A 19350-nucleotide genomic window follows, 5' to 3' on the forward strand; every position below is an offset into this window, starting at 1 on the left:
TTCACCCCAACTCAGCACAGAGAGCATTGAGGTCATCTGGATAACTACTACTCAGAGTTCCAAGATCTTGGTTGAAGTCCAGGGGAGTCAGAGCTTTTTCAGTTGTTGCTCCTAGGCTTTGGAATGACCTGCCTTTCCACATCAGGTCTTCATTCAAGGTTTTTAAAACTCAGATTATGACCTACTTGTTTTCTACTGCATTTCACTTTGTATACAAGGTAGTGGGAGAGGGTTTTAATTTGGTTGTTTTTACTGATCTGCTTCTGTGTGATTGTTTGTACTGTGTTTATTTTAATGCTCCTTTGAATGGCACTTTGGTGTAACATCTGTTGTTTAAAATGTGTTTTTATAAATAAATATGAATGACTCTATTTGAACCCAACACTTTTTTCTTGTTTTATCTGTAGTATATAAATAGGCCAAAGCTGCAGGGAAACCAATGATCAGCACAGTCACCTTAATACTCTGATACTACAGGCCACAAACAATACTTAAAAGATGAACATACATGCATGTTTGGAAGAAATTGACTTTTTGTATCTTTATGACTTTAGCTGATTGCCACAACATACAGACTATAGGAATGTTAAGCTGAAATGATGCTTGCTACAGAAAACGGCTCACTCATCCAGAGGGAAATTGCATTCAAACAGAAGCATTGGGAAAGATGCACCAACAGCATGATAGCACCTATGGCAAAATTTTACACTGTCTGCATACAAGTAAAACCCTCTATCAATTCATTGATCACAGAATAATGTCTTAAACCCTGATGAGCTGAAGAATACAGTATTTACTGTTAATCACTGATGTCTGTATCTGGATATGAATCAGAAGCCTTCTTTCAAAAATGCAAAGAGCATGGACTGTGAAGGAATCTGCATAACATTCCTCAATGACATACTACCATAACAGCAGAGGTCATAGTATGCTTTGCCATTAAATTTGACTGAAAGACAATGAGGTCCTATGACATACTGTACAACCTTTTGTGGCAGGAGTGTTAGTTTCATTTTCAAAAACAACAATGCACAATCCTATATGATTGGCATCTCCTGACAATTCCCTTGGGATTTTAGCATCCTTCCCTTGCCATCAGTGTCTGACAGTGGAAATGGACTCAATGCCTTGTTTTATGTGCCAGACTGTCCCATTGTCTCCTGGATGATTAAATAACAGAATTAAAATACTCCTTAATTATCAACAAGAAGCATTTTACCCACAATATGGGCCAATACTTTCTGCCATATAGTATAATTTAATCCTGCTTTGGAATGAATTATTCAATACAGAATTTAATATTTGCACTGTTTCATATTTAGGTTGGTTATGTTTTGGTAAGGAAATGAGTATACATAATATCTAACACTGCATTAGGCTTGGTTTATATTGTAAATAAAGAGCAGACTTAAACTCGCCTCCAGTATCCATTGCATTCTCATCTTCCTGACGACATGCTTCAGTAAGGGTCACAAACAGACAGCCAACAGGATCTAAAGGATGTCCCACCCAGCCTTCCAAATTAGTGATTGTTGTGACTCCTCTTTGCAAAAGATCTTCAAAAAAAAAAAAAAAGTAACCAGTTAAGTTACAAAGCAAATAACAGTTACAAAATTTCTATACATTTTCATTTCCCTGAATTTGCAGAAGGTTCCCCAGCTGTGAAACACATCCAGTGTGGTCCCAGAGCCAAAGGAAAGGGCATTCCAGTGATTCCAAGGGCTTCAGACCAGTTGCTCATACTTCGTACATCTTGAAGACCATTGAGAAGCTGGTCATAAAACAATTACAAACCCTGGTTTTAGAACATTTGGATCCTCTGCAGTTTGCCTAACAGGCACATACAGGGGTGGAGGATGCTCTCATCTATATGCTCCACAGAGTCTACTCGCACTTGGACAAAACCAGTACACATAGTCTGGATAATGTTTTTTGACTTTTCCAGTGCTTTGACACCATTCTGTCTCATTGACTGGGGAAAAGGCCCAGCAGTTTGTGAGGTGGTGGAACTGTGTGTCAGTAATGGTGGTGTGTAATACTAGAGCACCTCAGGGAACTGTCCCTTCCTCTTTACCCTCCACACAACAGACTTCCAGCACAACACCAGTGCTTGCCATCTACAGAAATTTTCAGATGACCCATCCATCATAGGCTGCATTAATAATGGGAGATGAATCAGAGTACATGAAAGTTGTGAAGAACTTTGTCTAGTGGTGCAGGAATAACAACCTGCAACTCAACAAGACAAAATAGCTGGTGCTGAACTTCTGACATGCCCAGGACCCTCTGAGACCAGTCACTATTCAGGAGGAAGACGTGGAAGTGGTGCAGAGGCACAAATACCTGGGGGTTCACATAAGCAACAAACAAGACTGGGGAAGCAACCTGAGCACAAAAGAAGCACAATGCCTGAACAAACTATCATCAAGAAAACCTGCTTTATCACAGGGTGAATCTTGGACACACCAGAAGCTGTTGTGGAAAAGGATGATGGCAAAATTGGAAGACATTATGAAAAATCCCCTCTAGGAGGTGCTCTCTTGGAGCACTTTTAGCCACAGCAACATTACATCATGGTGTGCTAAGAGAAGTGCTTCTGGGGGTCTTTTCTGCCCACTGCTATCTGGAAATTCAATGCTTTCACCTGATGTACCAAGTTTATTTTTATTGATTGATTGACTGCATTATCTGCCCTGTGAGTATACAATACAATATGTATCCTTGTTTATGTTTCTGATGCTGTATACATCTGAATTTCCACATGAGATTAATAAACTTTATCTAATCTAAAACAGATTTAAACATTCAAAAATGTTGACACCTTTTTAAAATTGCTGGATTATAAATAATATTTACATGTTTTACTTTAACCTGTATTTTACTGCAACAATTTTAGAAAAGTATACAGTCTAAAACAGTTGTGAACTGCCACTTTTAAGCTACTAACTTGAAGTACAGCAATCGTGACAAAGACAACCAATAGCTACTGCATACTCAATCTACACTGTAAGCTTTACCACTGCTATGTAAATACAACCAGTTTTTAGTTAAGTTCTATTAAAAAAATGTGATAAAGCATTAAATAATGTTATTAGAATACTACACATTTTTAATTGACAATGGATTTTAACATTTTATTGAGTTTTTGAAATACTATTGGTGCCATGAATTGGATAAAAGAAAGAACGCACAAAATAATGCAATTTTCTATTCATCTTCATTTTGAATAATTTAAAATACATCTATGGGATATAAAAACTGTATAGTATAGCAAGATTTGTATTGTTCATTTACTTCACAATATGTCTGATTAAATTCATACAAATATATTCACTGATGAGTGATACTTTTAATGAAACGTTTTATATTGTCTATATTGAGATGCCACAAGGCTAGAATAGTATTTTGTCATCCAGGGACAGATATGTAAAAAGGGAAACAACAGCATGCTGTACTCATATTGAAGCAACAAAGATGGTAAATTGGATTTGTCTCAGAATTTTTTAATCCCTTAATAGATATAGATAGAAATGATTTGTCATGTCTGCACATTACTATATAATTGCATCAACACTTTGCTGTTAATAATAACTTAATTTACAGACGAGTGTAACATACTGAGATGTGACTTATGATAGTTGGACAGAGGTACAAATTTTCATACCTTTCTTCTGGTGCTTATATATCTCCAACTGTCTCTGTTGTTGTAGCCTAAGAGTATTAATGATTGCAACAGCTAATCTCAGTGCCTCCCTTGGGTACCCATGAGAACATAAGGCATCCACTCTGGCACAGGCAGTGGGCACATGTTCTGAAAAATATAAACACAAGAGTACTTTTTGACCTGTACTTTACTTGCTTCACTAACTTATTATTATTCAAACAACACATGTTTTAACATATTAACATTGCAGACAGAAAAAAACATGGTGACCTTCTGTTTAGTGCATGACAAATACTTATCATCAATATCTATTATTAGTTCAGATGACATTGTCAGGGCACAAGAATGCATAATTATATTATATCAGCTTCAAATGCAAGCACAAAGCTTGAGGATAGTGGAAGCCTATGTAATTCTTTTGTTCTGCTCCTGATGCAATTTCTTAGATGAAAGCAAATTATTAAGAAATACAGAACACAAGGATTTTCATTCATCAAGTACACAGCTGTCAATTAAAGACTATTGCAATCCTTGACAATATTGAAATGAAACTTAAATTACTAGGATTCTGCAAACAATTTTTGCAATTATTACAATTCTATAAACATGTTTATGTTTAACTCATCAACATTTGTAACTATTTTATCCAGTAATACTGTTTAAAGGGAAAAACGGTAAACACACACCCCAAAAAAAACCCCAAAAAAACCCTACTAGCAGCCCAGCTCAAATATGTACACCCTGCAGTGCATTGTGGCACAGGCAAACCACCACAAAGATATGAGGAGCTTCAGAAAGCTGCTTTGAGATTCTGAAAGTCAGACTGATATTTGTCACTGAAACACATTTAACCCAAAGGTTGTAGCTATGAGATTACAATTTTCTATACAAATTTAGGAATGATTATAGACTAATTTCAGTTACCTTAAGAAAATTTGCACCTTAATCATAATCCTTTAATAAAAGTAAAATATTCATTACTGTAAATGAATCAGGGACATTGCTGTTCAATGCACATACATTACTTGGATGGTATACTTTTTTTAAATAGACACACAAAAAGGCAAGACATTTATAGCAACATCAAGTTTAACACTCTCATGTGTATATACAGTACGGTATGTATGCAGTACAACAAAATCCTTTCTTGCAGGTCTCCTCAGAACAGTTGACAATAATACACTACCATAAAAAGACACACACACACACACACACACACACACACACACACACACACACACAAAAAAAGTATAAAGAGCAACTCTATTTTATTTTCATCTATCTATCTACACATACACACACATATACACACACACACGTACACTGGCATGCAAAAGTTTTCAATCCCCTTGAAAGTCATTATATTTTTTGTATGACAAAAGAGAATTTATACAGATATTTTCAATTCAGTATTTTTAATGTGAAATCTTGTGCTGTAACAACACACTTCCAAAGTCAAAACCATTCTCTGTAAATATTTAACTGAAGAAGAAATGCATACAATAACCTTTGAGTTTAAGAATTCAAGCCCTGTACATTAATACTTCGTCGAGAACTCGTCTGCTGCAGTAACAGCCTTAAATGCATGTCCCAGTTTAGTACATTGTTCAGGAGTGATTCTTCCTCATACTTCTTGGTAAAATTTACAGAGATCCTCTGGGTTGGTGGCATGCCACCTCTGGACAACAGTTTTCAAATAGTGCCACAGATTCTCAATAGTGTTAAGATCAGTGCTTTGACTTGGTCATTCTAAAACGTTCACCTTTCTGTTTTTGAGCCATTCCAGTGTCACTTTGGCCTTAAGTTTAGGGTCACTGTCATGATGAATCTTCTCCCAAGCTGTAGATTCACAGTAGACAGGAAGAAGTTCTCCTGCAATATTGTGCAGTATTTGTGTCCATCCATTGTCCCTTCAACTCTGACAAGATTCCCAATTCCAGCATATGAAAAGCATCCCTATAGCAATGTGCTGCCACCTCCATATTTCACAGCAGGCATAGTGTTACTTGAGGCATGGGCAGTGTTTTACACCACACATACCTCTTTGAAGTTTTGCCAAAAAATTCTGGTTTGGTCTCATCTGACCATAAAAACCTTCTCCTGCATCTAAACTAGGTCTTTCTGATGCCTTGTAGCAAATGCCATACAAGCTTTTATGTGGACCTTCTCAAAGAATGGTTTCTTTCTTGCTACCCTCCCATAGAGACCTATTTTATGGAGAGCTCTTGAAATTGTGGAGCCATGTACCTTCACACCAGTTTCAGTCAAAGAGCATGCACAGCTAGTTTTGAGGGACAGTCTGTTCTAATAGGAGTCTGGATACTGTGATGAACCTTATGGATCCAACAGTGCTTAACAGGACATTCATATTCTACAATATTTTTTTTATAGCCATTTACTGCATTATACATTTCAATGATTTTGTTTCTCACATAAGCTGAATGCTCCTTTGTCTTCATTTACGCAGTGATTGTGCAATAAAAACTAAGTCCCTTACAAAGGGTGCCTTTTATATCCAGAGAGATATAAAGGACTCACAAATAGTACCTAATGATGTTTAATTATGGTCAAATGACTGTCACCTTTCTGATGTTTGTGATTCATTTGTATAAACCTGGAGCTTCCAAAGGACAGATGTTTAAATACTTATGTAAGCACTAACATTTTCTCTTCTTTCTCTTTCTTCAGTTAAATATCTACTGAAAATGTATTGTTACAGCACAGGAGTTCAGATTAAAAACACTGAATTGATAAATATGTATATAAATCTTTTGTCATGGAGAAAATTATGATGACTTTAAAAGGAACTGAATACTTTTGCACTCCACTGTATATACACACAAATACACAGTTATATAAATATAACATTTGTATACAAGTATTGGCTTAGATTATATACAATTTATATTTAGTAATACTGTTTCTCTTTTTAAGGCAGTGAATGCTGTATGTATCCTGAACAGAAAGGAGCTGGGTGCCGGTAATACTCTGTTCTGCCTTCACCATCCTCTGTAGGGTATTATCTTGAGGCAAGCAGGTGCCATACCAGGATATGATGCAGTTTCTAGCATGTACAGAACTCAGTGACAACAGATGGAGAAATGCAAGATTACCTCAGAGGTCTGAGAGAGTATTAGTACTGGTGAGCCTTTTTGACAAGACCAATGTGCAGTAAGTATGTAATAACAATCCAAATATGAGACATGATTCTAAGCCCACTGAACAAAAATACTTCAAATTTAAGGCATACATTTCTGTAACACAAATTATATGGTTTCACATAGATACAGTTCTCTTCTAGTTTTGAATAAGAAACAATACTTTAACTTGTGGTTAACACAATATACAGTAGATTCTATAAAATCTTTAGTATGCCATATTTACCAAGCCATAGAGGTAAGCCTTGGCAGTTGAAAAGTAGACTCTCTCCTTCTCGTTGGTAGGTAGGAGACATGTAAAAATCACTACTTATGATCCTTTGTAGATGACTGTCTTGCCAGTGCAAGTCACAGGCCTCCATTGCTCGTGTGAAGACTGTTCGCCTTGGTCTTGCTAAAGAATCTGTAAAAAGAAAGAAAAAATAAATAAAAATGATCAAATTTGTCTGTATTTCTGCTCAACTTCATTAATCATTGTTTCAAACTTCACCCATGAAGTTTCCTATGTGGAATTAGGATTCTGTAGCAAATACTGGCCACTGAAATGTCCATTTTTTTCATACAAAAGAAGAAAAAGTAAGGCAAAAGTAACATGATATTTGTAACACTTTATAATAAGTAACTATATAACATACTTTATTTATTTTTAAGTATTAAGTAATGTAATGAAACACTGTTGACACATGACAGGCTTTAATACTCTAGAAACTTGGCTAAGACTACTGTGCATGTGCTGAAATGGGATTGAAAGGGGACAGCACAAGCTCACAATACAAATGAGGACTGCCAGCAGGAGCAATGGGTAGGGTATGAGCAACCATTAAAAACCAATGAATGAAGGAAGCATCTGGAGAGGGATGAGAGAGAAGGAGGGCAGAGGTGAATGTGAAGCACGATCATGGTAGCAAAGTCATGTCTCATTTCACCAAAATGTTGGTGAGAGAGAGAGAAAAACAGAATTGTAAATAGTGTCTTCTGGGTCAAAGAAAAGAACAACATCGTGAGAGAGCAAATGGGGAGTGAGACTCCGTTTTGTCTGCCACGTAATAATGGTCCTTCTAATGGGAAGTAGCAGCAGTAAGTGCAACTTGGTAAAGACATTCTCCGTGGTCAGAACAGTGCTCATCAAAAAAAAAAAAAATCAGCACAGACTCATCTCTGTAGATTCAACTAAAATTATATATATTTTTTTACTAAGCAGGAAATGGGGAATCATAGGGACATATCCTATTTCTGTTAATTGCACACAGACGAGGTAGGGACTAGTCAGTCAAGCTACTTTTCTCACCCTGATCTACCCTTCGTTAGACTGCTGAATGTATACACCATAGACCAATTAGAGAACAGCAGATGGAAGGAGAACTGTAATTCTACAGCACTTTTAATTAATGACATTTCCAAAAGAAATGAGTGGTTTAAACTAATGCCCCTTTATCACAGTATGTGAGGATTACTTTCATTAAAATGTAACAGTTACTTGTAATTAAAATTTTACATTGAAATTGTATTTTTCCACTAAAATCTGAATAATTTTAACACATGTAGAACTGTTTTAGATTAGTTCCAAGTGTCACCATGTGTCTTGACTTAGTTTACCTTTGTGCTTTACATGGTTGCTGAGAGCAGAGTCAAGACTCTTCATTTAAAAAAAAAAACAAAAAAAAACAAAAAAAAACTATATGTTAATTTCATATAGAATGACTCTTTTAACCCCACTAACATACATTTCTGTATAACCGTATATAAACATACATATACACATGTAACTGTCATATGTATTTATATATTCTATCCTTTCATGTGTGATGATATATCCTAACAATGAACAAAATTTCAGACATTTAAAAAATGTGCAAAACAAGCATCAAATCAGAAACAGAAATTAGAGCAAAAAAAAAAAAAAAAATCAGAGAAGCGGAAAAAATAAAGTAAAATGTAGTTTTCAAATGATTTATTATATACAAGTTAGAAATGACTGCTGGTAACAGACATATTCAGTTTAAGAATTAAAAATAAGTTGCTATTTTAAATATACAAAGAGAAACATACACATGTATGCAACCCTCTGAAACTCACTCTTAAAAGCAGACAGCAAACACTGTAAAAGGCACTCACCCTGACTGAGATTAGGGCTCTGAGGGAGGGCATTGGTAATGTTGGGCAGCTCAGTTCCATAGTTACCATCCTCTAAAGGGCACACATCCATGTCATTCCACTTCTTTAGTTGTCTTAACCAACAGGACTTTTCATCAGATTTGCAATGTGGGTTAAGCACAATACAAACCCATAAAGCTCCTAAAAAATGAAAATGTAAACAATAGGTGTTAAAACTTGGAATTGGGGATATAATGCTCAAAACACATTTCTTGAAAGGTAATACAACTACCATCAATTAACTGTACGCAGAACATTATGACCACAAAACATTTCAAGAAACATCTACAGTAACTTAACTACAGAAGGTATTTCATTTGCTAATATAATAAAACTGATATATACAAAGTTAAGCTAAAGTATTTCCACATCACTCATGGCCCAAATGATATTGTATTAATTCATATATATTAATTGATGGCATATTTATTTATAATGTATGCATATACTGTGTTTGCATCAGTAAAAAATGTTACAAATAAAGTTAATATTTAATTGAAAATAGTCTTTACATTCCCAGAATTTTCAAATGGTAAAAAAAAGCCCAGAAGTTAATGAATGGAAAACTGGTCTTAAATACATCCTAAAAAAAAAAAAATCACTCTTTTTCTGTATTGATAAGTGCTTTAGAAATGCAAAAATACAATAGTTTTATTTTCAGAAAGTAAGTTACATACTATAAAAAATAATTCCTAATAAATGAATATTCAATGCCATGCTCTTTATGTCATGCTAATGCTGCAAGTGTTTTTAACAAGTCTTTTGTAGATGCTAACTTAAGGCTGTCAAGCACCATTGCTTTATTGATTCTGAAAAGGTGGAGCAAAAATACATTTGCAAGATACACCTGGCACAAACAAAGAACAAACATTTATGCAAGTGTAAAATAAGATGATGCTTGAACTAAAAAAATGTGGAGGCAGCTTTTCAGATCAACTAAATAGTATGGCATAATTACCATTTTTTATTTACATCTTTTTAAATAGCTTCTAAGTCTCAAGCCAACAGGAATACAGCCCTTTTAACAAATTACATCAAGTTCTATCTTTTACCATTCAAAAACTACTGTAGCTTCATTCAGCAACAAAGAATTCACAAAGAACTATACTACAGTACTATAGAATTTATTTCAGTTTTGTTTCTAAGGAAGCTTAAAGCTGGGCAAATTCTGGAAAAAAAAATACAAATCTTCTGACAATTTAAACACCATATTGCAAAGGAACACATAAATGTCATGTATTCCTTTATCTTCTTAAAAAGCCACTCAATATACTGTTACACATTTTACAGAGTGAACTATGGGAATATTCAGAATTACTACTCTTGCTTTCTTACTTCACTGCAATTATACAAATTTTGGGAACAAAGTAAGTTTTTGTGATGCTGAGATTGCTCACAGCTGGCATTATCTTCTCTTGCATTCATATATTGATAGTAATGACCAGGATATAGTAGTGCAGTGAAGACACAACACGTGATTGGTTCAAGATCTTGTGTTTATTCCAAATCAAATCAAAAAAGTGTCCAAATCAAAGTGTAGTGCTTTAAAAATAAATAATCCACATAAAAAGGTCCATATAATCCAATTTGTGAGATTTAAAGTCAATCCATAAATAAATAAATAATCCTATGAAAGAAAAAAATCAAGGTTAAAACACAATTAAAATCAGGATGCTGTTATTCCCCCATTCTCCTGTGAGCCCCACTGTGTCTCCCATTCATCCATCAGGTCGCCACAGTGGGCAAGAGACACAAACAAGTGTGGTGCACACACTAGCTGTCACCTTAGACACTTTAGTTGGTCAACGCTGAGCTGCTCACAGATGGATATTCATCATCCTGCCGCTATCCTTTGGTCCAGTAGGCCCCATGGAACACTCAATTGCTCCTGCTCTCACCGACTGCTCAAAAGGAGTGACCTGATCCTGAAGTGTCATTCCCCTCACTCCACAGAGGAACGACAGACCGCCTTGCCACCAGTCTATCACACTAGCTCACACTCTCTATCTTCACTCTCTCTGCTCCAAACTGACTCTCGATTTTAATCCCACCTTTTTTTTTCCACAATTCTCTCCTCTAACCTACTTAGGCTCCTTTATTACTATTGTGGGTACAGGCACCTTGATTAAAACTTGGCGAGTGTCAATGAGGAAGCTGGTTGACTTGATCATTTTTGCACCTGAATACCATAAATTCACCGGACAAATCCTCTGATACAGAATAGGAGTCTTCTATGATTCTTTCAGTAATAGCAGTAATCTAACTCCTGATATACAGACCTGTGAGACAGGTCTACATTGTATTCTGGGGCTGTTTGTCATTTCAAGAAACATTCAATGTTTTGCTTTTGACTACTGTCCCAAATTTCTTCAGTTTGGACAAATTGATCCAACTGTGTTTCAGTAGATAACCAAAGCATTATAAATTGTAAAACTTCTGAAGAGTGTAGAAAATCAACAGTTGTTTTAGTATTTTGATCACAGTATCACAGTAGGTTCATAATGGTGAATTGAGTACATCCAATTCATTTAATTGATAAAGAAAAATGATCATTACTTACCTAATTCATCCCACAACTGCCTACACTTATCGGTCATACCCGTTCCTTGTTGCCTCCACAAAGACAAACGAGGATCTGCCATGAACTGTTCCGTTATTAAAGTTAACATTCGAGCACCATTTGAATCCCGCATCCTCAGCATCTCTCGCACCTGTAAAAATTATATAATAAAATAAAGATGGTAAAATGCAACAAATGTTTTGAAGAATCTCCTAATACTAAGTTCAGTATGTCACTGCAGATAAAAGCTACTATACAAACAAAATTTCTGGGGTTCACGGTATTGTAAAAGACACAGTGGAAGAAAAGTGCTATTTCTAAACTGTTATTAAACGTACAGTATTTCACATTCAAATCAGGGAGCACTAAAAGGTTTAAAATATGATTGCAGACCAAAAGTAATTAAACATTTATCATATACTAAAGAACTCCTTTTGACACTGAAGGAAGATGCAATTTGTCCTGTTCACAAAATTTTTGCAATGAAAGAAACACTATTGAAAAGTACTAAATAACGAAAGCATCAAAACTGGAAGAAATGGTAAAATTTCAGTGGATGATTTATTTTATAATTACTATGGAAAGTCTACTAACTTTCTTATGCCAGTATGCTAACAGTTTTGGGTAACCTGTTTTTTTATGTTTAATGTTAGCTTGCTTCTTTTTCACATATGTCAGTAAATTGTAATATAGAACAAACAAATCAACTATATTTGATATATGTTTACCTAGTGACTATTTATCGTTGCATTGTTTTCAAAAGCATTGTCATGTTTGCCTATCTGAGTTATTAAGTTTCTGACATGCCACATGCAGACCTTGATTATTAAAAAAATTGTTTAATAATATCATAGCTATGTTAGGTTGTATATACTGACTAGGAGCAGGTGCCGCTGCATTGTTGCAGTCCATTGAGAAGGCTCCTGCAGTGCTATTTTCTGTCAGCATGAACTCTCCCACATTAACTCCAAGACAAGCATTTGCCCTTTCAAAAGCAGATTTCCATGTCAGAACAACACTAAAGTTGTTCCAGTTAAAACAGCACTACATTAATCTTAACGAAGCATGTAAACTTTATGTACCTATAAGATTTAAAGTGCTGGTTACAAAGGCCTATAAAATGTGCTCTTTTACCTCTTTTGTTTGTTTTGATCTATTATATTTAAAAGTTTTCATCAGTGGAAAAGTTTATGAAGCTCAGGCAAGAATGTTTAAAATTTGAAAACAGCAACATTAAAGAATTCTGCTATTGCTTCTTCATGATTCTGCTATTGTTTAGTTTAAAAAGAAGAGAGTTTATCCAATGAAGACTCTTCCCTGAAAAATAAATGCAGAAGTGTGAAAAAGGCTAGGGAAAGCATTTCTTCACACAAAGAATCATTGGAAACATGTACTTGATGCAAGGGCCATAAATTGTTATTATCATTACTGACGATATACAATATAACTTTCGGCTACAAAAATACATCACAATGAAATTAACAGAAAATGGCATCTTTCACTAAGAAATGTTCATGGTTTTTAATACTGATCATTTTTTAACAATGTACCATTGAATTGAAATATAGACACTCCTAAAGTTGCAAATTATTATTACTGCTTGAAATGAGTGATTTATAATTTATATTTACAATTGACTTTCAAAAGTCCCATTTATGGCAACTATTACTCCAGGATTCTAATAGTAAACTCTCTTAGTTCGTCCTTAATTAATCATGTTTAAATTCTAAATGGTTATTACAAAACCCTTTGTAATTGTGTTAGCACAGTTGAAACCTGTTATTCTGTTCAGTTATTAAGTTCCACGACACTGACATTCCTAAAGTTTAATTCAGAGTTCAAAAAAAGTGCACAAGAGTCTGCAGTTTGGAGAAACAGGCCTAAGGACAAGGTTTAAGGCTCTGTCATAATACTTAAGTTTTTCAGAGATTAACTTGGACTTCGTAAGCAGAAGAGAGGCTATCTGTCTGATGTCTTTAATTTTTCGTATTGCAAAAGAATTGGAAAAAGGCCAAAAAAAAAAGACTGCAGCTGAAGTTGCTATGCCTGTATAGCATTTGACCAGGCACCACTACTGCCAGGCACAATGTTAATTACCTGTGCACTCACATCATGTGAGAGTTCAGAATAGTTTAAAAATTTGAAAGTCTGTATAGAGTTGTGCAATTTGTTATTCTATGTAATTGGACATCCTCAAGGGGACCATATTAGCAACTCAGTTGTCGAATCTGTTATTCCCTTCCACTAGAAATTAAATAATTTGCTGCTGGCTTTATAGGTCCTCAGCTGACTGCTTCCTTAAAGAGTACATATCAAATACCAATTTGATATTATGTTAGTAAAAGTAAAAGGATGTTTTTTGCCTAAGCCAACCCTGTGATGGACAATTGCCAACACTACTATTAGCCCATCCAAAATTGGCTAATTCAATATACCCTTATATTGCTGTTTTGATTGTGGTAACCTCTTTTGTGGCAAATGTGTTTTCCTTTGTCAGTTAAAATTGTATTGGGCAGAACATCAAATGCTTTAAAAATGAAATATCCTTTTCTTCCAAAAACTGATCTGGTGTACATGAACTAGAACTGTCTAGTACTACTATGGCTTCTTGGGGTTTGTGGAGGGAGGGGGTGGGGGGTATGGAACCGGACCTCTGGCAGATTGTATAATTCATCTCTCACGGACAGCAATACAATTACATCCAAATACACCACTCTCTTGATACCGTTTCTTGTACCTTAGCAAACATGGAATTAAGCTGCTTTCCAGAACCATAATAGCCACCTTGGGATAAGAATTGCTTCACTTGTTCTCTCACTTGCTCTTCATCCAAATGCCAGCAATTCTCATCATCAATACTAGCTCCAGCTGTAGGATCAGGAGCACCTACAATGAAAATAGAAAAGAAAAATCATATTTAACAAATTGAATAATTTAAAATTATTTACAACAATTAAGGGTCTTACAAACCAATATTACGAAAATTATTGCACAAATTAAAAGCCATTTTTACAAATATGTCAAATAACTTTATATACCTAATGTGAAGAAGAAATCATTTAAGAGGAAAAAATTAACATTATACTAATGTAATACTCTTCAGCTAATACTATAGCAAGAAGTCAAAAAACTAAAGTGGTTGATCTTTACATTCTTAAACAGTAAAAACTTAAATGTTTTTAAGCAAAAATGCTGCTAGTGTCCAGTTTGGGTAACTACTAAGCTTTGTGAATGTTGAAGTCCAAAAGAATGGAGTGATCAGTGTCAGTTTCTCCAACATATAAAAACTGAATTCATGCTACATGTCAGCTTTTTGACAAGTGAAACAAACAAGTGCATTCTCACACTCAAGCCATAAAATTTGAACAGCCACCACACGCAATTTAAGGGTGGAGTATTAGGTGCTTTTTGACTTCACTACTCTTGCACTAAAAGGAGCAGTGGAAGTCTGGTAAGTGCTTGATTATTTTAAACATATTCCAACAGAATTTAACACGGCAGCAACTAATCTTTACCAATGTGGTGTAAAAAAGCCAAAAGGGCCATTGATACAATAAGATAATAGGTTTATTTTAAGCTCACAATCCATAATAATCAAGTTATCATTAACCAAAAAATAAATATGAGCAAACAGTACTTTAATGTTTTTTTGCAGAATAAAAAATTTAGCACTTAAATAAAAACTGATCTTTTTTCCTTTATAAATAATAAAGTCATGTACCTAGAAGCACCAAGAAGCAGGTAGGAATTATCACAGCTGGGTCCAGCAAAGTGGCAAAAATATGACATTAGGATGCCAGCTCTTGTTGACTCAAATAAGCCCCACCATTTTTGCAAATCAACAGGTGATGGACCTCTCTCTCTCTCTCCTCCCCAACCCCAAAATCTCAATGGCTGTCACTATTGGATTGAGAGTTGCTTACTTGGAAGATTGGTGGACATGCTCAATTCACAGTCTAAATTCAGGAACTACTACTACTGTAAAACACTCTAATCTGAGGTTGAGTACACTGTTGCTGTGAGATAACTTACATGAGTTGCAGTAACAATCAGAAATCCTGTGATTTTTAAACATTGTTCTGTTCTGTTTTTAAACATTTTTGATGATACAATCTTTTTAGAGCTAAAAACCATTAGTGCATTCATCGCAAGTGAACTAATACTAATACAGGAGTTTCAGACTCATCCAGTGAGATGAGGCTTTTCCTTTGTGCAGTGTAGTGATGTTTAGTCTCTACAAGCTCATCATTTATGTTGTGCTGCAAAGAGCTGAATTCAGTTGGGTTGTCAGCTACCATACTACATTGTCCATGGCGATCATTTTCAGTACCACCGTTGAGCTCAAAAGTGTTCAGTGAATAACTGTAACCCACCTGTTGCTTTGCAAAATGATCTATTTTCTACCTTAGATCTTTTGTTGGCTGTATGATTTTTTTTTCATAAATGTGCCACAAGTGAAAATATCAGCAAAGATGCTGCCAATATATATGTAAAGCCTCTCAAATCTCTAGTCTAGTTCTTCCTCAAAACTGAAAATCTTCCCATGGGTACTTCTCTACCTTTTTAAACAGTATTGCTCGAATGTACTAAGGTGCATTTGAGGAAAAGAAAATGGGCTGGCATTTTACATTTCACTAACATTTTTCCATATTGTTTATTGTGAGTGGGAGTAATTTTATAGTCATCGCAACAGTGTAGTCTAATTCTGATAGCAAGGAGCAAAATATCTTTGTTGTCTTTACAGTAGTAGTATTTTTTTTATCTTGTTTCACTGCATCATCACTATATAAGAGGGTTGTGACCAAATACAATTTTAACTTACAGAGCATCTGCACAAGCAAACATCATCATAATCACAGGTTTAATGGTCATTTTCCAAGTTTGCTGAACTTGGCGGATTGCCTCACAAATCTTTTTCCTCAAATCCCCTACCACTACTAATTACTCCATCAAGATGCACCACTTCATTCAGTCATCCTCTGCTTTTTGCTCCACATACCCAGACCACATTACTCAGCTTTACCTTAGCATAACATCGAACACCTGCACACCAAACCATTCATCTTCCTTTCAGTCTGTGTCACTCAACACATACATCTAATCATTCTCACCGCTCAACTTCCCAGGATGGCTTCATGTTCCATTTTTATTGGCCATGTTTTACTCCCATACAGCATCCTTTCTCTTCTCTTACAACATGAAAATATCAACTCTGTAATTGTTGCTCAAAAGTACATAGTATAAAAAACAATAAAAACAGTTGATCACATTTATGGAGAATTACACAGTATTTATGTTTGCACTGAATTGATTTCCTTTTGTCAATTCTGACTGTGAACTATGTTTTGGTTCATGCCACTTCTAATGACAGAGTTTTTATATACATCAGGTAATTCTGATAAACACTTAGTTGGCAAAAGAAAAGTAAATTAATGTGACACTCCAATCAACAAATCATACAAATTAAATTGATTTGAAAAGTGTACTAGAATGTTTATTATACAGTGAAACATTAACGGAATGGAAATAGTTTACTCATTTCCATTTTAATAAAATAATAAACAAACCAACCAACCAACCAACCATGTACTACAGTAGGGCCTCTGGTAATCTTGTAAAACTAAATGGGATAAGGGCTCATCTAGAACTTAGGTCAGCTCTGAAAAAAATGCAAACAAAGAGAACCTACTAATGCTCAATTCAAAAATAAGCCAGGGAAACTCAGAGAATTTTATATGTTCTTCCTGTAATATGTAGTATACAAGTGAAAACTTGATCCTGTGTTTTCTGTCCTTTCATTAGCTTTAAAAACATTGAAATTATACTGTATGTATGTATAACTATTTTACCAACATTAAATGTTCTTTTAGAGGTCAAACAGTGTTAAACAATCTGCTAAAAATTGTGTAATAAGGTGTAATTTCATTAGTAGGATTGTACTATTTTTTTGCATGCTATTTTAGTTAATGAATTATTGACTAGAAACAGGAGAACAAAGCAAAACTAAAAAACTCCATTTAAACTAAATTTTATGGAGAAGTCTAGGGCATAATCTATATATATATATATATATATATATATATATATATATATATATATATATATAAAATCCCTATGTGTGTCCAGGTGTCCGTGTGTGGGTGTCTTCTGGTGAAGTGCGCATGCGCGGGGCACAGTGCGATGCGTGATATTACTGTCAGAGTTAGAGGCGTTTTACGGAAATACAAACCAGTATTACTGCGAGAGGAAATTAAAGGTACACAATACTGTGACACATATTACAGCCGCATACAAGCCAGTATTACTGTCAGAGAAGATTAAAGGCATATTACCGACACGCACGCCTGTATTACCGCCAGAGAAAATTAAAGGTATATTACAGACGTACAAGCCAGCGGACGTACAAGCCAGCGGACGTACAAGCCAGCGGACGTACAAGACGGTATCCTTCAATAAGGGCGCGCACAAAAAGGCGCGCGTAAATAAAGATCTGCACCTTTGTTGCTCTTCACATATTCCAGAGCCGTTTGAACTAAATTATCTACGAACGCCTTTACTCGCTGCGCTCAATTGAGGTCGCCCTTTTGAAGCTCGCCTTTTTGTGCGCGCCCTTATTGAATAGAGCCGTACAAAACAGTATTACTGTCACAGAAAATTAAAGACACACAATACACGGCGGCAGCCCACGAAGAACGGTCAGCTCAGCAAGTAAACATCAACAAAACAAAGGTTGAAAGAAAGAAAAATACGACCAACAAAAAGAATGAGGTCAAAGTCCCTTGCCATTTAACTCTTTTAGGGCTAATTTTTTTTTTGTTTCTTTTCTCCCAGTGCTGAATATTTTTCCAAAAACTAACATTTTTAAAAAAGAACACAAAGCAATTGTTTAACACATCAAATCAACAAAAAAATTTACTTTTGACAAATGTAACTGTCTTGCATGTTGTATGAGCCTGCATACTCTATGATTTCACATACATATCACATACATTTTACACAGCAAAGTCTGATCTCGCTCAAAGCAGCCAATTTCAGTCATTGCCACATTGCACTCCTTACAATATGTGTTGCTTTGATGCCTATTTTTCAATTGTCTGTTGCTGCACTTTCTAACATATATTGTTAGTGTGTACTGTAGAGAGACAAGTCACCCATTTGCCATCGTGCCATGCCACTGCCACCAAGTTTTCTGCCTGCATGAAAACCGTATTGTCACCTCTTTTCATCTTCTGAAACTTTATGAACTTTATGTATGGCATTATAGCCTGGCTCACCCCATGGGATTTGCTTCGGTTTATTACAGAAGTGAATAAAACTTTGCAGCAGCACGTACCTAAGCCACCAGGGGACAAAACACGTTTGGACCAATGCTCCCTGAAGTTATATCACCAGTTCTGTCCCATCTCTATTTGTAATGCCACAGCGCGCTTCATCTCGTCTTTCATTGTGGGTTTCCACTTTGAAAAACGAGAATGCGATGCAAACGCAGCCCGCGATTCAAAAAAAATCTTTGCCTACCTGTTTGTCTCGTCTGACAGTAGCTGAAAAGCAGCATCAGGAGAGAGCAGCCTGAAGTACAGCAGCTGGTGATCTGTCGTGTCCAACAGCAAGCCATGCCGTCTTGTAAACTCCGGTAGCCAGATCGGCTCTCAACGGATCAATGTCTGTGTATTTATCCCATGCGAACTTTGCCGTAGATGCATCGGCTGTGCGAAGGCACTCACCCGGCAGCAGATCCGCTGGCGCGGCATCAGCTGGTGTCTGATCAGCTGATGCCTGCTTCTAACTCTCTTGCTCGATCTCCTGATCACTGC

General features: G+C 35.6%; 1 protein-coding gene across 2 annotated transcripts in view; it reads right to left on the reverse strand.

Moving 5' to 3' along the window:
* Window positions 1–19350, reverse strand: part of zswim5 (zinc finger, SWIM-type containing 5) — a 95873-nt gene that overhangs the window by 15912 nt on the left and 60611 nt on the right. Inside the window, exons 3-8 of one of the 2 annotated variants that reach the window (XM_051932965.1) lie at window positions 14274–14422; window positions 11537–11687; window positions 8938–9117; window positions 7049–7225; window positions 3665–3811; window positions 1435–1556 (exon numbers count right to left, since the gene is read on the reverse strand). In XM_051932965.1, coding sequence (XP_051788925.1) covers window positions 1435–1556; window positions 3665–3811; window positions 7049–7225; window positions 8938–9117; window positions 11537–11687; window positions 14274–14422 — 926 coding nt within the window. Of the gene's footprint in view, window positions 1–1418; window positions 1557–3664; window positions 3812–7048; window positions 7226–8937; window positions 9118–11536; window positions 11688–14273; window positions 14423–19350 lie in introns of both variants that reach the window. The other variant, XM_028811249.2, reaches the window with a different exon arrangement.

Source organism: Erpetoichthys calabaricus, chromosome 10 (genome assembly GCF_900747795.2).
Source record: "Erpetoichthys calabaricus chromosome 10, fErpCal1.3, whole genome shotgun sequence".
NCBI classification, from domain to species: Eukaryota; Metazoa; Chordata; class Cladistia; order Polypteriformes; family Polypteridae; genus Erpetoichthys; species Erpetoichthys calabaricus.